This window comes from Protomyctophum bolini, assembly GCF_963924005.1.
Source record: "Protomyctophum bolini genome assembly, chromosome: 2".
In the NCBI taxonomy this organism is placed as follows: Eukaryota; Metazoa; Chordata; class Actinopteri; order Myctophiformes; family Myctophidae; genus Protomyctophum; species Protomyctophum bolini.
The window spans coordinates 37040712-37064477 of NC_137863.1; the positions used below are offsets into that span (position 1 = coordinate 37040712).

Below are 23766 nucleotides of genomic sequence, written 5' to 3' on the forward strand. Positions count from 1 at the left end.
ATGCATGGTGCACGTGATGCTGTGGATATACTTCATTCATTGAGATTAAATGCACTGTACGTGTGCACTGCAGTAGCCATGCAGTAGTCAAGTCATGCACCGAATTAACTGACCAATTTATAGGCTTACAATAAAAAACAAACTATTAGATTACTAATATCGGTTTGTATCAAGTTTTTCAAGAAATCGCACTGTAACGTAAATATGAAAATAACTCTCCAATGAGGATGTGAAATAGTTTAGTTAAACTTTAAATGCGCAGTTTAAATACTTTTATTTTGAAGGAATTACACCTACTTCCTGTACTGAGTGACTTTAATAGTTGTACTGTACAATCAAAATAAGTCTTCTGCTGTTTTACAGAAAGTGAAACCGTTCGCACTTTTCTCCTGGTTTAACACTATCATGGTTTAATACTAGGCACTCTTTTCGCAGATAAGTAAGCCTGGGACCGAGGGAATACTACTATAGGCATATCATTGGTCTTCGAGGTAAGGGATGTCCTACGCTGCAATGCAAGTTCGATCAGCCAAATCTTTAAAAAAAATAAAGAAAATCATGTCTGGTAAATAGATCAAGCTATTGCAATATGTTCAACGGTAATTTCACACATTCATGTGTTTAACGTACGTTGGATGTGTATTGTTGTCAGTAGTCACTGTAGCCTTGACAATGAAGTCTATTAAGGCAATTTAACTTTTAATCCCCGTTATCATCTTCCATCGAGGAAAAGACAAGGAATAACGACTTCTTCCCTTTCTTGCACATCCACTTTCTTGTAGTCTACGTTTGTACATAAACAACAAGGCAGTAATAAGGCTATAGTGTAGATTGCTTGGCGAACAATAACAATAATCCATTCAGACTTCTCCCTACTTCCAAGTTTCCCAGTGTCTCTAAAAATCTCTGCTACTTCCTAGGACAGTATAGGAGCGGACCATGACGTCAGCTGTTAAAATGACAGAGGGGACAGTCACCGTGGAGTCGTGTACATCGCCGCTGTTTTACAGAGAAGCCGTGCCGGCCACGGGGGATGCTGTTAGGCTGTCAGTTCTGCTCCTGCACGGCATCCGCTTCTCATCAGAGAACTGGCTCAGGACTGGTACCATGGAAACCCTGGCCACAGCAGGATGCCGGGCTGTAGCTGTTGACCTGCCAGGTAGGTGGTATGGTACGGGTATAGCGTGCGCGCGTGCGTGAGCGTGTGCGTGTGTACAGTACTCTACAGTTAAATACTCCAAAGCAGGTGTTCCCAAACTTTTTTGGACCAGGTACCCCTTTTGGGGTAGATATTTTTCCAGGTACCCCCTCATCCTCGCAACACGGATAACAATATATTTACAACCACAAGCAGTGTTTCCTGCAGGAAAAAGCTTTGGCATGGTGCTGGGCACAGGCCGCAATTTTGATTAATTCATTCATTTGATTCATTAATTAATAAGATTAATACGTTAAGATTAATTTGTATTATTGCTCTTGTATTGCTATTGGAAACACTTGGGGGACACTGGGGGACACTGGGCAGGCACTGAGGAGGCACTGGGGAGACACTGGGAAGGCACTCGGGGGGCACACTGGGGAGGCACTCGGGGGGACACTGTCTAAATGTATACGTCTAAATGTAGACGTCTAAATTTATACGTCTAAATGTGTACGTCTAAATGTGTACGTCTAAATGTAGACGTCTAAATGTAGACGTCTAAATGTGTACGTCTAAATGTGTACGTCTTCTCTTATGGGGGTCCCTGGCATATCTTTTCAAATGGGGGTCCACAGGCTAAGTAGTGTCAATTTGGGGGTCCTTGACATGAAAAAGTTTGGGAACCACTGCTTTAAACACTTTAGCACTTTATGAACATGAACAAAATAGATGGGTCCCCCCTGGAACTCCCTCAGGTACCCCTGGGGGTCCCCGGACCCCACTTTGGGAACCACTGCTCCAAAGGATTTACAAAGGGGCCTGCCTGCAAGTGGTGTTTGCGAAATCTATAGCTAGTAGTTAGTAGATATAGGCTATTTTATGCTCACTTGCTCATTATGGCACCATTTATGTTCGCTCAGACAGAAAAGGTTTGGACTTTTCAAATAAGATTTCAAACTTTTATTTTATTGTAACAATGGCTTCTATTTCAGCATGCTATCAAAGTTGCCAAAGAGAAAGCAAGGCTGTGGAATCCCCAGATTGATTGTCATTTTCAGTTCAGGCTTCTGAGCTGTCCATAGCCCACCAATAACAAGTAGTAGATGGGAACTGTTCCATCTGAAACTGAGCATGATTAGTGAGGACCAATTCTGAAGATAAGGTTGAAAATGGGCATGCTTCTACAGTATAGCCTACACTGCTCTGTTCTTTTTTTTTAATTTATTTTTACCATATTCTGCCTGTATAGCCAGCTCTCCTTTATCTTCTGTGTCTCTTGTTCTTTAGGTCTTGGCCAGTCTAAGTCAGCAGAAGCCCCGGCAGCAGTGGGGGAGCTGGCTCCAGGTGGCTTCCTAAAAGAGCTGTGTGAGGGTTTGAGCTTGGGCCCGGTGGTGCTGGTCAGTCCCTCACTCAGTGGCATGTACTCCCTTCCTTTCCTCTTCCAGCACCAGGCCCTGGTACGGGCCTACATCCCTATAGCTCCCATCTGCACTGACAAGTTCACTGCAGAGCAATACCAAAGTGTGAAGGTACGTGTACTATAAAGAATATTGCTGCGGAAAACCTACAGTATCTCCACATTCTACGTTTTTTGCCATGTAAACGCTTCTGACGAGAGGTAAAGAGTGTGTGCGTGTTCGGCTTCGTACACACATAAAGAACAACTGTGCTGTGTTCTGCCTGTGTTTTATGGCCGCCTCAATGCTTTTCCAATGGAAGTCACGTGGTTTGACCAAACACTTGTTTGATTGCCCCCCCCCTCCCCCCAAAACTGTTTGGTCAAACCATGTGACTTCCATTGAAAAAGCATTGAGGCGGCCATAAAACACGGACAGCACAGAGCATGTTCGTCTGATATGTGTGTACGAAGCCTTCCAATATACTAGAGTGTGTGTAGCGAAAGTGTGTGGGGGGCGGGGGGGTGGGAAAACTCTGACTTTTTAAAGTGAATGCATATGCTGGCTCCTGGAACTGGGGTTCATGCTAACAGCTAGCAGTAGAGATAAGAGTTAATGTTCCATCGTCCATTCCATGTGTGTCTGTTCAGGTTCCAGCTTTGATTGTGTATGGTGACCAGGACACCCAGCTCGGAGAGCTGTCACTCAGCAACCTGAGGAATCTGGCCAATCACAGCGTGGTGGTGATGAAGGGGGCGGGACACCCGTGTTACCTAGACGACCCGGACACTTGGCATAAGGCTCTCACAGACTTCCTGAACACGTTGTGAATGCATGCTGTACAGTATGTACTGTATCATTTCATACAGTAGTTCACTTCACCCCTTAGTGATTCCTCATTTTGGTTTATATTGAGTGTTCCCAAACGTCCGCGAGCCACAAATTGTAAGAATGTAAGAATTGAGGCATTCAATTTAGTTTGACTCGGCCACAGATAAATATTGCACAACGCCTCACGCGGCAAGGCGTTTGTAGATCAGCCTGCCACTTTCTTACATAACATTTGACAATTTGGTATAAATAAGGTCTTAAAAAAGTCCTTAAATTGTAACTTGTGAGAAATGTGCAGATATCATGTATGTACACTATATCAGGGATACTCATTTAGATTTACCTGTGGGCCACATTAGAAAAATGGCAAGGGGCCAGGGGCCAGTAGATAAAATTACAACATTAATGATACTTGATAACTTCTCTCTTTCAATTGCTTTATTTTCGCAAAATGTATCAAAGTACAATGTGCATGCACACAATATGTAAATAAATAAATGTGTTACATTTTCTTGCATAAACACAAAGAGCTGTTTCCATAACTGCACAAATTATTGCACGTAACATGAGTAGCTGTTATAATAACATAATAACATAACATGAGTAGCTCTTTGCCTGCCTGCCTGCCTGTCTGTCTGTCTGTCTGTCTGTCCATGAGTAGTTATTTGTCTGTCTGTCAATGAGTAGCTGTCTTACTGTCTGCCTGTCTATGAGTAGCTGTCTGCCTGCCTGTCTATGAGTAGCTGTCTGTCTGCCTGCCTGCCTGTCCAATTGTCCATGAGTAGCTGTCTGTCTGCCTGTCTGAGTAGCTGTCTGCCTGCCTGCCTAATTGTCCATAAGTAGCTGTCTGTCTGCCTGTCTATGAGTAGCTGTCTGCCTGCCTGCCTAATTGTCCATGAGTAGCTGTCTGTCTGCCTGTCTATGAGTAGCTGTCTGCCTTCCTGCCTGTCCAATTGTCCATGAGTAGCTGTCTGTCTGTCTATGAGTAGCTGTCTGCCTTCCTGCCTGTCCAATTGTCCATGAGTAGCTGTCTGCCTGCCTGTCCAATTCTCCATGAGTAGCTGTCTGTCTGCCTGTCTATGAGTAGCTGTCTGACTGCCTGCCTGTCCAATTCTCCATGAGTAGCTGTCTGTCTGTCTGCCTGTCTATGAGTAGCTGCCTGCCTGCCAGCCAGCAAGTTGGTTAACAGAAAATAAATTGTTATGGCTGAGTAAAATAAAATACAATAAACACAATTTGCCTGAAAATAGATTACCCAGCTATGACCTTTTTCATGAAAAAAATGAGTAGTGATATGGCTGACTGAGTAAAATAAAACAACCTACCTGAAAATAGATAGCTATAAGTGAAGAGCAATTTCCGCAATTACCATTTCCGCAATTTCCATTTCCGCAATTTCCTCAATTTCCATTTCCGCAATTTCCTCAATTTCCATTTCCGCAATTTCCATTTCCAACATTTCCGCAATTTCCCCAATTACCATTTCCACCATTTCCGCAATTTCCGCAATTACCATTTCCGCAATTTCCATTTCCACATTTCCGCAATTTCCATTTCCGCAATTTCCGCAATTACAATTTCCGCAATTTCCTTTTTCCTTTTTTCTTCTTTTTTTTAGATTTTCATTGGTGGGCCAGTCATAATGGTCCCGCGGGCCTGATGTGGCCCGCGGGCCTGAGGTTGAGTATCACTGCACTATATAATGTTTGTTTAATGTTGCACATTCATGTACATTAGAGATAAGCGGATTAGAACAAAACAAAACACCACACATTGAAATGAAGTGAAAAATATGAACATTATTTAATAACTGATTCTCTGTAATAAACAATTTGAAAATATTTTACAAGGAGTCACAGACACAATATTTTACAAATTTTGCTCTCTTCTCTTTTTTTCTTTTTTTTTTAGCTTCATCTGTACAAAAGAATGGAGCGACACGGACCAATGCCCAGCAAGAAGGAGCGAAATCTTACACAACCGCGCACACACACACATACACACACACACACACACACACACACACACAAACATTCATACTCCCACACACTAGAAATAAACAAAAAAATAAATTAAACAACTGACTTCAGATCTCAAGCAGTACTGTAATCCTTTTTTTTTCTTTTTTTTTAAACTAACTTAAAATTTGACAGATTTTTACTCATTTTATGTTTGTTTGTTGTTTTTTTATTTTTTTATTTACCACACATTTTGTCAAACATGGTCACATAGCACCGGACTACAGATTACAGAATCACATACACACATCTTTCCCACAGAGACTCACCTATACGTGGACGCAGCGAGGACAGGGAGGGGCCGGGCCGGGGACAGGAGGCTCCTCCCTCTCATCATCAACAAGCTGCTCCATTTTAGCTTTTCTTTTTTTTTCTTTTATTTCCCGCCCCACTATTTTTTGGCAAAAGTAAATTTCTGAAACCACAGAAAACAGAACTGTGTCCCTCCTCAGTTACAATCTGGTGGTCCCTTCCTGGGACCCCCACACACACACTCGCACACATCAGTAGGATTCTCTCTGAGTCCCGTGCTTTCTCTATGGAAACGCACACCCCTGAGCTCATCTCTGATCTGCCACTGGGTTAAGTCAAATCCTTGGCTAGTTGGCTTACTTCTGCCGAGGTGTCCATGTCGCAATGTGACACCTTGTGAGCTTGTAGAGCTGCTATCTTCGCTACTACTGATATGTGTTGCAAAGTGTATTTTTGAATGTTTTTGGAAAATGTCAAAATTTCAATACAGCAATGAATTGATATTAAAAGAAAACTCACGGAGCAGCTTTGATGTGCAAGTAGTTGAGTAAAATTTGATAATGAGTATCTATACTTTGACTCAAGTACCAGGGTTGAGTACTTGTCCTCCACTGGTCAAACCTCTCCCAGCTGGCTGTTAACGCGTGTTTGTTTACTTGTGTGTGCATCATGTGTTTGTGTCGGTGTGCTACATTTATAGTCACGTCATGTGACTGAGTGTCTCGTGTACCGAGCCGGGATAAGAGAAGCAGTCACAGGGGGTGCGTTTCCACAGGCAACATGTAGCATTCATTTCTAGACAGTATGAAAAGAGACAGGATTAATGGCACAGGACAGAGACAAACAAATACCAGAATACAATGCAACAGATCAGCATCAAGGGGTAAATGGCCGGCCCATTCGTGAACGCGGGCAGAAGCCAAATGGAAATACAGGTCTTATAATTTCTTTCACTTATCTGAATAACTCACTTTTATGTTTTTAATCTGTCAGATTTGTTTTGAAGCTGTTGCCGCACTTATTTACCAGTATGTTTGTCTTTATCAGATATAGAATCTAAGACTGTACAGAATGTGGTTAGTTATTAAGGTTAGGATCGTTGTGACATCTTGCCCGGGTGAGAGTGGGTGGGCAGAAAATCAGGGCCAGAGGATTCTTTTCAATCTTTCAAGGCTTATTGTAATTTATGCTTTGACATTTATCACTCGACTCTTTTGTCAAGTTTCGCTCAAACATGTCAAGCAACAAAGTATGAACAAGCCTTTGATGCCCCAGTGAGTGTCATGCATTCAACAGGCATAAAACACCAGCTGACCATTTCAAGATACCAACGTACTAATGTATATCTCACTATACTCCAAAACACCAAAAGTCCAGGGGAGTATTTAATTTGGAGGTGTATTTGTGTGTGTGTGTGTGTGTGTGTGTGTGTGTGTGTGCATGTGCGTGTGCATGCGAGACAGAGGGAGGGAATGTTTTATTTGTGTGGATGTGTGTGTGTGTGTGTGTACACACCGTGTACAACAGGGAAAATACTCGGAGCTTCATACTGTATAACACTAAGGCATTTAAAGAGGCTTTTTGTACTGTAGCTATGTTGCCTTTTAAAACGGAAACACACTGACACACCAAACATTCTTTCTGACACCTCTGTGAGTCAAGGGAGACACGATTGCGCTATCATTACAGATGTTGAGCTGTATTTTTCTTTTTTTGTGAAATCAACTGTATAACACTTTGCACGTTGTGATATGTGAAACCAAAACAAATTGGCTACGCTACCATAACTGTCATCCTTCATACACTCATACTCAACTCGTTTTAAAAGACATTCCCTTTGAGGGCAAAGAACACAAACATACGTCCATACACAAACACAAACACACACAAAGTTCAGGCAGAAACGCAACTATATATAAACTCGTCTATGGCCCATTGGGTTGCTTTATACTATTGGACATGTACCATAGCTCTATACATGGCTTAGTAAAGGAACGGTACAGTATCTCTATATGAGAAAGCAGTCATGTAGCTCTGTGGGTTAAGAGAAGCTAAAGCCAACAGGATGGCTCCATTATACAAAACAAAATAAATCATTTTTTTTACTGCCCAAAGTGTATCTATCGCATGGCTGCAATATAAAGGTACTATACGGTAGCTCTACTGTCATCACATCAGCCAATGCTTTCACAAACAAAGTGCATCAAGGCACTACGAAATCAGAGAGTGGCTCCTAAACATGGGAGTCTAAAATGGCATCGCGCCTCATACTGACCAAAATGACATGTACAGTAACCTACCGTCACAGATTACAAACCAAACTGCAATGTGTTTCACCATATTTAGTGGCCTCTGCTGCACTTTTGTTTCGTCGAAAACGTTGAATATAAGCCCCTATCCCCCAGCAGCGAATGATCTGAAGTTAGAACAGCGTCAGTCAAAGGTAATACAAGCTTTTTAAAGAGTGTGCGGAAAAAACCCCACCTTGAAACTACTACGGGATGAGACAATCATGAAGGCAGAACTACCGGAAAGAAGCACATACAAATAGTGTTTTTGTTTCGTTTTTTTCTGGGAAGGGGGGACATTAGTAGAGGTTAGATTAGACTGGATTAGATTGCATTTCTAATCTAAAGGTTACTGGGAGCAGCTTCATGAAGGCTTGGCAGAGGTGAGCTTTTGTTTATCAGAGAGCACAAGAGAGGTTTTACAGAAGTCCAAAAAGCAGAGGTCATGATGGTTCGTCGATCATAAGACAGAATACTACAAATCACAGATAGTACTCAAGTTTGAAAATGGATTCATGTTCTACACCAATAAGTCCTCAAACTTGTTTTTTTGGTATTATTTCAAGGTACCATCCTAACATGTACACATTGAACCAAATGGACCTGTACAATGAGTACACACTCAGAGTTACAGACCTGCAAGGGCCTTTGTTCGGAGACCCCTCGAGGAACCCTGACCGAGGATCCTTAGAGCCCACTTTGAGAGCCATTGTAATCAGTATCCTGCCGTGTCTTTATCGTACATAACAGATATATCTACCGGCGAGATTACTCCAACCTAATAGGAGAATCTTAGTCGTTATTTAAACTAAAGCTGTACAAGTCTCTGTCTCTTCCTAGTTTATCCTAATTCTGAACCAGAAGCCTTTTTCTCCTCTTACTAATTTGGCTATAAAAATAAGACCACGTGAAAGTCTATCTCATTTTGGCAAGAAGTAGATATAGTGCATAAATAAAGTTGTGACTTTTTTAAGTTAACGCCTAACATTTCTTTTTTTCCTGTTTCAAATTATAACCTAAATATACTGTATGTTTTGAATACTCGCCACTTCAGCAGTATATAGTTGACATTTTGTGTATATATATATATATATATTTCTTTTTTCCTCCCCCCCCCCCCTTCTCCATTGTAATTCTTTTATGGTCACAAATGACTGGATGGTCCGACGTAGCCCCTCATGAGAGGCAAATGAGTGAGCGGTGAAGGACGCCATACCTCGCCATCTGTCTACACAAACAAGGGGCGCGAAGGCGGATAGACAACTCTGAGTCCATCCGCTCTGTGACAAGAATAATAGGCCTGTCCTATTTCTTCTCCTCCTGCTCCTCCTCCTGATGGAGGTGAAGGTGTATGGGATGTGCGGGAGGATGTGTGTTCCGTTTTCTTTTTCCCTTTCTAGACGTTTGCCTCCGATGATTTCGGGGCAGCCGGGCGCCACTCCCGCTCTTCTTTTTAAGATGAAGACAAAACCGGACTGAGGAACGCAAGTGTCCCCCGCTTGGTTGTCACTATAAGCAACAATGACTGAAGCTATAGCTGGGTATAGCGCGGTACTCTGGGCTTCCGAACCTCGTTTGTGACGACGGGAAGTCCCATTATTACCTATGACTACAGCAGGCGAAGGGCATAGGGGCACGGGGGCGATGGGAGTTTGGGGGACAGACGGACGGACGTACGTAGGAATTTAAAGCAAGAGAGAGAGAGTATGAGGGCTGACCACCGGGTAGAGCAGAGCCAGCTGAACGGCCAGTAAGGTGTAAGGGGAGGGACGGAAGGAGTGGCCTCGCCCACAGTCTGACGTGTTCTCCTGCAGAGGGAAGAAAGGACACAAGCATGAAAAACTACCAGGATGAGTGTTCACGGCCCAGCAATCCAAACACATAATAACACATGAAAAACTACCCCGGCCAGGATGAGTGTCACGGCCCAGCCATCCAACCACAACCAGGATGAGTGTCACGGCCCAGCCATCCAACCACAACCAGGATGAGTGTCACGGCCCAGCCATCCAACCACATCCAAACACAGATTGTTATGTAGTCAGTAGGGGGTGGGCCGCGTGCATTTTCAGAGCGTGTTTATTTTTCACGATCAATCAATTGATCGTGTTCCGGCCTGGACCAACGGAACTAACTTAGTATACTTTAGGTTGTTTTTTAACATTAATGTTATAATGACATCATGGACACTGCTAAAATCACTTCAAGGGAAAAGGCTCGCTCAACTCAGGCAGTCTTTTAAAGGTTCAGGCGTGTGCTCTGGGTGCAGACAGATTCAAAGAGAACATATAGAAAGAGAATAAAATCCACACTCTCAGTCGTAACTGAGTGTGCCGCTAAACTGCTAAAATCAAAAATACGTAAAACCACATATTACACACATAAAGACCCCAGGAAAGTGTTCTGAAGCCACCGCCACCCACTGCAAATGTAACCAAATGGACCCATGGTGTACCGATCATGCATTGACCCTCTCGTTGTCAAAGTTACAAAAACTGACGCCACTAGCAGGCAGGCATGCACGCGTGCGCGCACACACACACACACACACACACACACACACACACACACACACACACACACACACACACACACACACACACACACACACGCACACACACACACACACACACACACACACACACGCACACACACACACACGGCCATGCAAACATACACACACATACATCATGTTGACATAATGTGTGCATGGATGTGCATGTTTGTGCAAACACATGCAACATGTTGATGTAGTGATTGATTACCTGTTTCTGTACATACACGTGGCATTGCGGGTCCCAAAAAGGTAATACACAGTAAGTGAAGCAATACATGTTTTTAAATCCATATCTATGATATCATGATAGTAGCGTCCAATTAGCCCAGACGTGGTTAATCAACACACCCTACGTATTTTGGTCAATGGTTCCTACTGTATACAAACCCAGTGATTACAATGGGATGGAGCTACTTGTCACTGCACTGTGTTTCCGGGCGGTTAAATGTACATGCTACATGTTACCAAATTAATGGACATCTTTTTACATTTGTGCTATTTTGGAATTCCAAATGGTCCAATATTATTTCTAAATTAGAAGCCTTATTTCCAGAATAACAGGGACTAGCAGCAAGATGGCTATTTACAATTGTTACAATTATGTTTCTACATAATCATCAGTGAATAATTCAAGCTACTATCAGGTCATACATATCATATGTCAGTGTGATGTGGACAGGTCATACATTAAATATCATGTATGTCAGGTTGATGTGGACAGGTCATACATATCATGTATGTCAGGTTGATGTGGACAGGTCATACATATCATGTATGTCAGGTTGATGTGGACAGGTCATACATATCATGTATGTCAGGTTGATGTGGACAGGTCATACATATCATGTATGTCAGGTTGATGTGGACAGGTCATACATATCATGTATGTCAGGTTGATGTGGACAGGTCATACATATCATTGCATGTCAGTGTGATGCATGATAGTGTGATGTGAAGTCTTACATATCGACTGGTATCGAAGCACATGGAGGGCCCTTTCCGATACCGAGCCGAAGCCAGTGATTCACAGGGATTGAGATTCTTGTCTGGAAGTGATGCAATTAAGGAACGTCACTGTCAGTGTTACTCCTTCCTCCTCCCCAATGTAGTTGTTATGCCAACAGATTCCTCCCCACACACATATCTGAGAGTTGTCGCTGCATTTGTATCCTGGTGGCTCACCTGCCAGTGAGGAGCCCCTACCGGGAGGACGTAGAGCCTTCGTCCAACTCCTCCCGGCCAACACTCCCTGGTGGCAGGTGCCGCCCACGTAGGAGTAGGTGTAGTGACAAAGGACTGTATTTTGCTTGTCTTAAGTACCAGGTCTTATTACTTAACTTAAGACCTGGAGGCGTGATCAATGCCATTTGGCTATTCTGAGTGGCCAAAGAGCATTGACCACGCCTCCAGGTCTTAAGTTAAGTAATAAGACCTGGTACTTAAGACACGCAAAATACAGCCCAAAGAGTTTAACCACTTAATATTTAGTGATTATACTTGGCCGGCTCTCGTTTCCTTCCACACCGAACCCCTTCGACAAAATGAGCCGGTCTATAAGCTCACGATGCGTTGCGTGGGGCAAATTGCAAGCTTGTAGATCGGCTATTTCTGCCAAATGTTCTCCACCAAAATAGCTAGGGGCCATTGGTGTTAATGCAGTTAAAGAGTTTACAATAGATCTTATAAAAACACACCGATGGCCCACTCCAGCTCACAGTTAGGAGCGTAGATCACGAATACAAAGTGTGGGGGACATAATTCTACATCGGAAAATTACAATAACCTTGAATGGAATTTGATGAAAAAAGTTGGGCGTTGAGCCACGGACAAAGACAGAATGGCAATATAGATATAGATGGAAATCGGCGATTAAGAGACTTTCTGGTTCCTGCCAGCTGGCGAGGCATGTGTTTAGAAAGAAGGATACACTCCACTTCCTCCTGGGAGAGCTTCTCTATCTCGCAGGTGTTGCAAGGCAACTTCTCCGCCACCACGAACAGCAGGTTGGTGTTGTTTATCCTCTTGGCATGGAACAGCCTGCAGAGAGAGAGAGAGAGAGAGAGAGAGAGAGAGAGAGAGAGAGAGAGAGAGAGAGAGAGAGAGAGAGAGAGAGAGAGAGAGAGAGACACAGAGGGAGAGACAGAGGGAGGGAGGGAGGGAGAGAGAGAGAGAGAGAGAGAGAGAGACAGACAGACAGACAGACAGACAGACAGACAGACAGACAGACAGACAGACAGACAGACAGACAGACAGACAGACAGACAGACAGACAGACAGACAGACAGACAGACAAAGAGAGAGAGAGAGGGAGGGAGAGAGAGAGGGAGGGAGAGAGACAGAGAGAGACAGAGACAAAGACAGAGAGAGAGAGAGAGAGAGAGAGAGCGAGGGAGGGAGGGAGAAAAGAGAGGGAGGGAGAGACAGACAGACAGACAGGACAAGACACAAGATAAAGACACAAGATAAAGAGATTGGATAGAGTGACATAAAAAGAGAGAAAGGAAAAGAGAGGGAGAGGGAAAGGGAGATAAAGAAAGAGGACTGTCATCAACTCCCTTCATTAGCTAATGGATCAGCTAGCATGGTGACAGCACTGATATGACCATTCCATTAACTCTGATGATATGCTTTAATCAGCACTAATGTTTATTAGCGCTGACACCATGATAAATCCAGCCTGTAAACGGTGCTGCACTGCTTTCGCTGCCATATTTGTTTATAGTGTACTGTACTCAAAGTGGGGTCCAGGGCGTCCCCAGGCCACGCTGCGAGCTTGTATATCTGCTATTTTTGAATTTCTTTTTTAGAAATATCGAAAATCTTTAAAGCATCTTAAATCTAAAATATCTTCTCTTCCCTTATACACAAAACCTTTTCAGATGGGGGTCTGCGGCTAATTACTGTACATGTCCTTGACACACGGAAAAGGATGGAGAACCACCGCTGTACAGTACAGTATACGATGCGAGTGTGTGGGTGAGGCCGGCCGCACCCACACACTGGCATGGGATCAGTGTGCCATATGTGCCAGCAGCGTTCCACACACCTGGAGCAGTTGCCACAGTCTTGCAGCATGTTGTAGGAGCTGCTGGTGTTGGTGAAGTAGAACTGTGTCTGAGTCATCACACAGCTCCTCTCTCTGCCGTCCACTCCCTCTGCCTCCACGTTGTCTGTGAAAAGGACACACGGCGCACACGTATCAATCTTATTATTAACACATGGACGCTGTCGGGCACAAACCTCTTACCGTATCTCCACGTTCCATACTTCATACTATACACAAGAAGCATTCGTGACGCGTTTCGAGCTTGTGGATCTGCTATTTTTGAATGACGAGTTATGAGGAATTCTGAGGTTTCCAGCCGACAGAGACGATATTATGTTCACTTATTATAAACTCCCCCTTCCCTTTATAAAAACTAAAAACTAAACACAGACCATACAAAAAAACATACAAACATGGAAAAGGACACACAAATAAAAGGGAAAAGAAAATATGGGTAATTATTTTAAAGAACAATAATTAATTAACTAGAAAAAGTGCTCCTCGGAGCCAGTTCAGGTAGCTTATTGTGGGCCAGCAATGCTCGGAATACGCCAATCGTGATGGAATATGAAAAATCAGACGCACCAGTCTTGATCACTTGACTATAGTGATAATGTGTACCGATTTGTAATATATTTAATTATTATTTTTTTGTGTGCAAAAATCTGCCTCCTGGTGGCACTATAATAGGGGAATGAGGATATGAAGTGTTACTCTGCACAGATCGGTGCAGTTATATGTAAAACACAAGTCGGCCTGTTATAGCGCCACCATGTGGCTGATTTGAAAAATGTCAAGTGGCATTTCTTTCCACCTAATGGGAATATGCGCAAAATTTCACAGCAATTAGGCCTTCACTAAGTCCCTCCCCAACCCATGCTTGTCCAATAGGCACGTTAGCAGCGAAGAAAGCTTGACCTGCATAGCAACCGTTGCTAAACTATTTGGATTGGCATTGGCAGGCAATTTTGTGACAGTGGTAACGAAAAACTGGCCCTTAGGAAGAAGCATATTACTATATTAGTCACTAATATTCAAAGAAAAGATAAAAGCTGTGCACCCACCTGTGATGAACCAGCTGTGATATGCCATTCCGTATATGAACTGCTGGAAGAAGGACCTGGAGAAAGAGAATGACTTGTCACCTTATATCCATAAGTAAATAAATACTGGAGCATTGCAGTGTGTTTGTGTACATACAGTAGCATCTTACTTATTGTTTAGTTATCATAGTTTTGCAAAGCTTACCAAGCAGCTGCTGATGTCCACCAAGCCAGGTTCACAAAGTCTGCGATCGTAGGCTATACATGCAAAAACAGAAAACGGGGTTAATCATAGCACACTATGTATGTTCTTATAATTCAATACATGCACGCACACACACACACACACGCACAGTCGCATCCACGCACGCACTCGCACACACATATGTGTATCGTACGTACAACCATAATTCGGAGTGAATAAGTCCTTATTATTCTTATTATTTTTCTCTTGAAGCTTAGCTGCATCTCTCTACTCTTAAATGTAAAGGTTAATATTTAATTTCCCTCGCAGAATCAATACAGTTCTGTCTGTCTGTCTGTCTGTCTGTCTGTCTGTAAGCATCATTCCTGTGAATGTCAGTCATTTTCTTACCACAAAAGCAGCTCTGGGCGCCGCCCCGTGGCTGTTGCTGGGCACAGGGTCGCACACAGACTGGTAGTCGTTGGACAGCTTGCGGTTGTAGAAAGAGTTGTTGTAGAGAGCGTACATCAAGTAGGGGTCCACCTCACTGAAGAACATGCCGACCTGGAGGTGGACAAGGGCATACAACAGTCTAGATAAGGCCGCACGATAATATCGTTATCGAGGTATGAAACATGCGAGAGTGAAAAAGGTCACTTCACGTCACCTTGTTCCAGTCCTCTTTCTGGTTGGACATGATCAGGAATCCTCCGTCGTCGATCAGGTAACACAGGAGGTCCTGCAAACGGACAGCGTGCCTTGTGAGCAGACGCGACGGTCGAAGCTTATCCCATTAAGACCTGTGAAGTGATTCTACAAATGCCTTCTAAATCACTGGTTCTCTTCTCAAAGTTTTTTGTGCCAAGGACCCCCACATTTATAAAAGATTTGTGTATTGTGTTAAAAAAAAAAAAAACACACACTTTCAAGATATTTCATTAATGTTCAAAAATAGCAGAAGCTTGTAGATATACTATTTCTAAATAGGTAAACACACACATCAAATGCAGACAGTATAGTTCCTAGCAATAGCATCAGTCTAAAGTCTAAACAATATAAGATCTGTACATTGAACCTATAGGATACTACACAATGAACCTAGCATCTGTATAAATAACATGCTTACTCATGTCATACGTGTGTGTGTGTGTGTGTGTGTGTGTGTGTGTGTGTGTGTGTGTGTGTGTGTGTGTGTGTGTGTGTGTGTGTGTGTGTGTGTGTGATAAAATGGACCTATAATCATTATGCATATCAACATCCTTGAAATATAAAGGAGAATCACGGCTGTACAGTGTGCTAAATAAATCAATTCCACTCCCTGCAATGATGCTATAGTAGTGTGATGTGACAACGCATGGCCTTTAACCCGGAGCCCACAGAGCTCATTGAATATGTCACACAATGACAGACTTACATCACTGTTGGCTTCACAGTCCATTTCACATCCGCTGTTTGGTCCACACTGCCACAGTAAATACAATGACATCGTATTAAATAAAGGAACGATTAAATATCCGGATTAATTTCCATGACACTGCAATGTTATAAACAGTAACACTCTGTTACTAAAAGTAAAAGTCCAGTAATCAAAATGTAATTGAGTAAAAGTACAAAAGCAGACGTAAAAGTACCATAGAATTGTCCTTAAGTACAGTATTGGGTAAATGTAACCAGTGGTTTTGTATGGACGTTGCATTAGTCCTGATTATGGTACCGTGTTTGAGCCTTGGCGGTTATCGGTGTGGTTGCTGGCCAGGATCTTGAACTTGTCTGTCCACGCCTCCAGGTCCAGCTTCACTCCAACCACTGGTAGGAAAGATACACAGAAACAACAGAGAGAGAGAGAACAAGAAACCAGCATGCAGACACACATGCACGTGCCAACACACACGCACACACACACAAACAAACACACACATAACGTTAACACACAAAAGAGCACAAACAGAGAATGATAATATGCAGGAGTTAGATAAGCCAAAACCAAATAAATAAAGTGGAAAATGTGAGTTCTTTGTCCTCTATTGGCAACGATCTGTTAGCCTGGTGAGATAATTCCTTCAAAAATCCATCCGTGTCTAACAGTGAGGAACTACTCGTTTGTCAGTGCTGGGCCCACCTGCGGGTTTGACGGTCTTCCCTCCCACGGTTATCTCCACCGCCGTGCTAACCAGAACTCCTATGGTGTCGTTGTCTGGGTTGAGCTCCTCGTCCCTCGCTGCCATGCCCAAACAAACACACAGGCCAGTCAGAGACGCCGTTAGGGACAGCCAACAACACAACAACAACAACACGCTATGTCTTTGTTGGAGATACAGAGCGGCCAGCGGTGGGGAAAAAAGTACAAAAAAAAACATAATGTTGAAATATTATACAAAAATAAATATATATAGTAATAATCCTGTAACTTTTACTTCAGTAAATGTAGATTGGCTATTTTATAAATTAAATAAATCCCAGATATTAAGTGGTTAATGTGCGTTTTCTAATCAGAATCAGAAGTCTTTATTGCCATGTTAGGAATTTAGTTTGGTGGGACAGCAGAGTACAACATTAGGACAGGTGCAAAACAGAACAAGAAGTGCAATGAATAATGAATAAATATAAAGTGCAGAGAGTTCAAGTGTTCACGTCAGATCAGAGCACAAGTCAGTCCATTTCACTGAGTGGGGTGGAGGGAGGATGAAAAGGGGTCAGGGGGGGACACCAGCAGCATTGAGGAGGAATAATCTAGATCTGCAAAGTAACTTGTAACTAAAACTTTCAAACAATTGTAGTCGAACAAAAAGTATTAGCCTCTGAGATGAATTGGAAGTATTGAAAAGTTGACATACCGGTACTCAAGTAAAGCAAAAGTACCTCAAAACTGTACTTATATAACAGTACTTGGGTAAATGTTCTTAGTTCCTTCCCTCAGCTGGCTATGGCCAAACTGTAACAGCGTGGCTCACCTGTACGATACGGCGCTCGGAAGATGTAGCCCTTGTTGTCCAGACTGCGTCGGTAATAGGTGGCGTTGAAAGGCTCGGGGTCCTCCTCCCAGCTCTCTGCAGCCCTGAGGTTGAACACCACAGACAGGGTCAGTAGTCCACCATCAATCTGTGACAGGCACCCATTGACCAGCCCGGCTCACAGCTATCTCACAAGTTTATGGGCCATTTCAATCTTTACAACTCCACATCAGTGTGTGAGAAACAAGCCAACAGGTCTACTACAAAAAAGCCCAAAAGAAGCGATCCGTTTGACGTCTTGGAAAGAAGTGGTGGAAGTTTTTGAATATTTTCAAACATACAAAGCTTGTGTGAACATAATAGTACATACTTGTTGGGAAAGACTCTTGTGAGACCTCCATCTGTCGCAGCAAACAGGGCTAGAAACCCATACCTAGGGGAGAGGAGAGACAGGAAGATGGTAAAATGTAAAACATACCTAGGGGAGAGGAGAGACAGGAAGATGCTAAGATGTAAAACCTTTGTGTTCCCCCCTGGAATGGTCTAAAGCAGAAATAAATGTTTTGGTCTGGCCCGAAAACGTCAGGTCGGGTTGGGTACGGGATGAATTTGAGAACTCTACCGACAGGATACTATTCCAAGTGGGCCCTGATCCAAAAAGGCCACCGGAAGCAGTCTATGAGACTCTACTCACGTGTTCAAATCTTTATTCTTCCACACCTTCTCCACCAGTTGTCTGATGATGCCCGTGTCCAGAATCAAGTTATGAAGGAGTAGATTATCACCTGGACAAATTGAAGACACGATAAACACAGAGTTAAAAAAAAGAAGAAGCAAAAAAGCAAACCAGAAGACATTATGTGGATCTCGGGATCCACATAGAAACGCTGTGGAACTCGGGCTTCACGTGACCACCAGTTTATTACATATCTATGACGTGTGCAAGGAAGGTTTCAGCAATATCACAGCCCCAATTATTATAAAATGAAAGTTAAACACAAAAAAAGAACAATGGAGATACTTATGTGACCTACTAGCAGACAGTGTGCATACAAAGTTTGGCGCTGATCACACAACTCGGCCCACCGGTGCATCAAGTGGCCAGTCCAGGCCTGAATAACATTGGACAACCATGAGTGAGTGGAGAGAATAAGACGGGCTCACATTGTTTGGAGTCGGGCGTCTCCTTCTCCATGAGAGCGATGAAGTTCAGCAGGAACTCTGTGTTGTTGTTGGTGAGTTCTAGATCATTGCAGTATTCCCTGAGGACAGATGAGCCCACACATGCTTGCTTTTAGATTCAGGAGAGAACGTTGAACACCATTGCGCGCACACACACACACACACACACACACACACAAACACACAAACGGAACGTTTGTTTGTGTGTGTTCTTGCCTCATTTCTCCGAGACAGGGATACCGCAGGATATAAGGCCTGATTTGTACCGAGTTGTGCGCCAGTGCCGTGCACCTAAAATAGCCGATCTACAAGCACACAATGCGCCACAGATCAACGCGTTGTGAGATTATCGGTCTGCTATTTCAGGCGAGCAACACGCATAAATCCAGCGTAACACTACTTTGTGATTCATGAGGGGATGCACGTCCTATAGCCACAGTTTCTTACACAGCGTGCACGTCCCAAGGGCATATTCCAATATGCTGACGGCAGAGCTGTCAGTCAAAGTGAAATATGGATTGGATTGCTGAGCACAGCAGAGGCAGAACAATGAAGGCGAGAGTTTGTTTGTCGGTCCTTCGGAATATAAGGTTGCAGTCCGAGGTCTGCGATTTTATTGAAAAGAAGGAAAAATGTGTGCATGCAAACAGCATTTTCAATCTTTTGTTTTTGTTATCACAAAATGTACTTGTTTGTCGCAATTGTCACCCAAGTCTCCAGTACTTCGTATAATAGCTAAATGTATATAACAGATACAAACATGCAGCATGACCATGGCAGCATGCAAAGGAGTTTTGGCATGCTACTTATATGAGAGAGATTCATCAAATCATCTTATTATGGTATAGCGCTAATTGGGAGAATGGGGGAGACCACTTGATTAGGCTTATGAAGCATTCTATTTTATTACTACTACTACTTATTTGGTTTGATAGCTCTGACTGATATATTATGATATATTTATTGGATAATGGATACGGAGTGTGTAAGCAGCACATTCGAGTTTGAACTAATAGTTTAGTCCAACTAAGTAACACAATTATATTAAAAGCGTATTAGATTATCCATTGTGTTTGTGTCTACAGTGTTATGAGTAAAGCTGTCAATTAAATAGGAGTAGAAAGTACAATGGGCCTCATTCACGCTAGTTTATGTCCATATTTTGAACTCAAAAGAGTCTGATTCGTCAATCCTTTTTTTCTATGAATTTCGATGGATGTCTGTTCAAAGTCACGTCTGCTCGGAGGCGGACCAAAGCTGTTTTGCTTTTTTCTTCATGCCAAATGTGCCCAAATTAACACACAAGAATATCTATTGCTTGAATGCATATTATAGACGCAGATGGAAATTCAACCGATTTGTATTCCTTTTCATTTGAAGCATTGCGTATATGATATTGGCTGGATTTCAGCATCATCTCTTTACCTTGGCAAAGGTGGGTGCAATTGTTCAGTAGAAAGGGCTTATATAACATCCATTCCAAGTTAATTAGCCTTTGGTCGTGAGGTTAAACTTTGTAATCTAACTTCTTCTTCTCATTACCCATGAGAGTTGGCTATTATTTTATCAACGGATCCATCGCGTGAAGGACTCAGTTGCGAAGTCGGTGCGTCCCGCTACGTTGTATAAGTAGATTGGTCCATTTTTACAATGCTTTTTCAGTGATGGCGTCTATCGTCTGAGGTCGGATGTTACCGGTTGCCTTGTATGGTCGATTGGTCGTGGAAGAATGCAAATTCACTTGTGATCCGCATCAGGGCTGTACACCCCCTTTTGTCAGATTATGCTTAGAGAACCCTCCTTTACACACTATATACGAACAGCTCAGTGAATGAGGCCCAATATTTCACCCTGAAATGTCGTGGCATAAAATGGAAATACTCAAGTAATGTATAAATACCTCAAAATTGTACTTAAGTATGCAGTACTTGAGTAAAATGTTACTTTCCACCACTGCTTGTAGCAGTTCTAACTATAAGTGCACAAAACCACACAAAATGAAAAAGAAGAAAAAAAGGAGAGACAGAATGAAAAACAACCATTTTACACACAATGCAAAAACAACACAGATGTCTTAAAATGAAACGTGTATCTCAGGAGAGTGGATAATAAACACACAATAATGGTGAGGGTTGAAAGAGATGGAGCAAACCCCAAAACACAGATGCCCATCCACACCAGTGGTTCTCAAAGTGGGGTCCAATTAAGGACCCTCAGGGTTCCTTGAGAGGGTTCCAAATGATAGTGTAAAAATGGCACCAAATGGACCCTTGCAAGGTCTGTAACTCTGAGAGTTCGCATTCGGCTCAAAAATGAAAGCCTGCTGAAACCCATTGGAAGATCTGGCATATACTGGCAGGAAGCCCACTTCCTTGTATTTCGCTAAGCAAATTTGGTGAAGTCAGTGTTCTCCGCTGTTTTCTACCGGGGAGGGGGGGAGGGAGGGGGGACGCGGTGAACCAATAGGATCCCACCGCCTGTTTTGGCCGGACCCCGCCCCTCCAGACCAGGATTCACACAGGCTGGGCCAGGCTACTCTGAGAGTGTACAAACGGACAGACATTTTGTACACACTAGAGTTACGGGTGTCCTAGTCTCACGTGGCCAGACTTCTATATTCCACAATCTCCGAATGCTACAGTATTCTTTGAGAGGTATTTCAGGGCGTGTCTGAATACGCCATTGCTTCATGGGGTGAAAACAACACAGCTTACCATTTTTACATCATAGCGCATATGGTGAAGTATAGTATTGTAGTGCAGGTGATTGCAACAACCACCGATGCAGTGAAAAATGAAAACGCGACCGCCAAATATTCAAAACTTTCCTCGATTCTGCCAATAATCATATTGTTTGAGACACGCATCCGAGCTTTTGCGGGGGTTAAACAAAGAACCACGTGACATTGATCCCCTTCCCCTATTCGCTCAGAGATTACGTATAAGTGTAGTCAGAATAATATACTGTATAGACTCTGAAACTACACCTCCCGAAAGCTGAGAAATGAAACTGTCACCGGTCTTTCATTTCACGAAAATATATTTTACAATATATAAAATATATATATTTAAATTTTCATTGAAAGCAAGCTACTGTAGGCTACATATGCTTTGATTTACAGTAGGACAAATTTAGGCAAATTAGGAGGCGGGACATGCGCCCTACCGTGCTCCAGACTGCTGGATGACGGAACATGGAAGCATTTAGAAAACTGTGGGAGGTCTGGCTCGCGGGACTATGGGTAACCCTGGCGTTTAACCCATGAAAACCCGGGAAAACATCTGTGTCATTTTAGATTTTAGCCTTGGCTGTTCAGAAAGGGCAGATCTACAAGCTGCGAGCTTGCAGCCTACGTACATAGCTTTTGTATTTTTGATTTATTTTTAAAGATACCTTGAACGTGTTTGGAAAATGTTGAATCATTTCAAATTACGAAAAAGCATGAGAACTACAGTGAGAATTAAGGCGTTCTGTGTAGAATCCTCAGCCTCAGGTCTTAATGGGTTGAAAAAACAAAAAGAAAACAGGTTTGAGAACCACTGATCCACACAATGGGAAGACAGCAAGCATTCACACAGGGCTACCTGGGCGCTATGAACACATGTCCTTCAGATTCAAAACTGTTTGGCAGCAGTGATTCAAAATCTGCAACAGAAAGGGGGAAGATTATCTGGGAAGAGCCACGCGCCGAGCAGCGGGTTGTGGGGAAGAAAAACAAAAAAAACAGCAGTTGTTCTTCAGAGGTGCAGGGGCGCAGAGAAGGGGACCGTACCATATAGCAACACTGAGGAATTATGGGAATACACCAGCGTTAGCCAATATGGTGCCTCATCAAATATTAAACCTGAATCGACTCAAAACCCGATTGCCGCTGCCATCGCAGCTTTTTTCTTTGCTTCATCGTACAGCGATCTTTAGTGTGATTTTGTTTTGGGATGTCTGAGAACTGACTTACACACGTCAAGAAGCAAGTTCTCAGACAGAAATGAACCACCAAACAAGTGCTTTTTTGTTTCAGGCAGGCATCAACATGGCCAACTATTGCAGGGGGGGGGGAGGTGGGTGGCGCAGGGGGTCCTGATGGAAGTGGTCACCCCTCAGACTGGCAGGGGAGAGGTCACAGGGAGACACATAATGAGAGGAGGTGCACTGCATTGTGAAGGGCATTTGGAAGGGCAACTATAGGCAAAGAGAGAATCCTAAAGCAGACGCCACAATTTACGCCTATATATCCAGCATTAGTTCTAGTGTCTTCACTTCAGACCTGCAATTGGGAGACAGAGCACGAATGGAATGTTATAACAGCTAACAGAAGAATGAAGTGCCCAGGTAGTATTGCGCCCACAATGCCTTGCACATCCGCGTCAACGTTTTAGCTGTGGCTGGTGACGTGGCCGTGGCCGTGCCCTGCGGGCAGTCTGAGGGGTGAGAGGGGAGGGGGGACACAAGCTGATGGAGACAGGGGATTACAGTGGGGGACGGGGGGACTGACGGGGGTGGGGCACTCTGACACCCAACAGCATGACAGGACCTGGGTCCGCAGGACGCCTCCACCAGAGAGCATGATGAGGCCTTTTATTTACCCTTCGTCAAGGACATCTACGTTACAGTGAAGTCAAGGCGCTTTGAGCTTTATTTCTGTACTCTATACTTAAGTCTATCTACGGTATACTCTATAGCCGATGTATTTTCCAATGTTTTCTTATAGAGGTTCTGGCAATTCACATTTATTTAAACATATCATTTGGCTAGAATATGTAATGAATGAATTGATTACATTAAATTAATTAATACATAATCTTTAATAAAATAAAATAAAATGTGTCTATAGTATTCTATGTTCTTCTGTTATAGTCCGCTGTTTACACACTATTCT

The 23766-nt window shown here is 43.1% G+C and overlaps 2 protein-coding genes across 4 annotated transcripts in view; one reads left to right on the forward strand and one right to left on the reverse strand.

Moving 5' to 3' along the window:
- Window positions 1-335: 335 nt before the first annotated feature.
- abhd14b (abhydrolase domain containing 14B) lies at window positions 336-8938 on the forward strand. Of its 3 annotated transcripts, XR_013964674.1 has the most exons (6): window positions 336-491; window positions 921-1159; window positions 2429-2670; window positions 3189-3382; window positions 4988-5048; window positions 5281-8938. XR_013964674.1 is itself a non-coding variant. In XM_080773194.1 (5 exons), the coding sequence occupies exons 2-4, from the start codon at window positions 940-942 to the stop codon at window positions 3366-3368; spliced, it is 642 nt and encodes a 213-aa protein (XP_080629320.1). In that variant the 5' UTR covers window positions 336-491; window positions 921-939; the 3' UTR covers window positions 3369-3382; window positions 5281-8938. The 3 variants fall into 3 exon arrangements, 2 of the variants coding, with proteins under 2 accessions (XP_080629320.1, XP_080629321.1); XM_080773194.1 differs by lacking the exon at window positions 4988-5048; XM_080773195.1 differs by lacking the exon at window positions 4988-5048 and having other exon boundaries at window positions 926-1159; window positions 3189-3377.
- A 162-nt stretch (window positions 8939-9100) lies between these two features.
- The window catches only part of cacna2d2a (calcium channel, voltage-dependent, alpha 2/delta subunit 2a), a 263548-nt gene continuing 248882 nt past the window's right edge, over window positions 9101-23766 (reverse strand). Inside the window, exons 23-38 of the mRNA XM_080783437.1 lie at window positions 22475-22560; window positions 18873-18970; window positions 18403-18493; window positions 18079-18141; window positions 17709-17812; window positions 16877-16975; window positions 16472-16563; window positions 16172-16219; window positions 15425-15496; window positions 15169-15321; window positions 14779-14831; window positions 14595-14650; window positions 13531-13654; window positions 12412-12521; window positions 11448-11530; window positions 9101-9735 (exon numbers count right to left, since the gene is read on the reverse strand). Of these exons, the coding sequence (XP_080639563.1) occupies window positions 9613-9735; window positions 11448-11530; window positions 12412-12521; window positions 13531-13654; window positions 14595-14650; window positions 14779-14831; window positions 15169-15321; window positions 15425-15496; window positions 16172-16219; window positions 16472-16563; window positions 16877-16975; window positions 17709-17812; window positions 18079-18141; window positions 18403-18493; window positions 18873-18970; window positions 22475-22560 (1455 nt within the window). The 3' untranslated portion in view covers window positions 9101-9612. The remainder of the gene's footprint in view (window positions 9736-11447; window positions 11531-12411; window positions 12522-13530; window positions 13655-14594; window positions 14651-14778; window positions 14832-15168; window positions 15322-15424; window positions 15497-16171; window positions 16220-16471; window positions 16564-16876; window positions 16976-17708; window positions 17813-18078; window positions 18142-18402; window positions 18494-18872; window positions 18971-22474; window positions 22561-23766) is intronic.

What these genes read in the sequence shown, in the direction of transcription:
- abhd14b (XM_080773194.1), top strand. Translation starts at nt 940, where the DNA reads ATGACGTCAGCTGTTAAAATGACAGAGGGGACAGTCACCGTGGAGTCG. An exon ending in TGTAGCTGTTGACCTGCCAG is followed by an intron (nt 1,160 to 2,428) that starts GTAGGTGGTATG and finishes CTTGTTCTTTAG; the next exon opens with GTCTTGGCCAGTCTAAGTCA. An exon ending in AGCAATACCAAAGTGTGAAG is followed by an intron (nt 2,671 to 3,188) that starts GTACGTGTACTA and finishes GTGTCTGTTCAG; the next exon opens with GTTCCAGCTTTGATTGTGTA.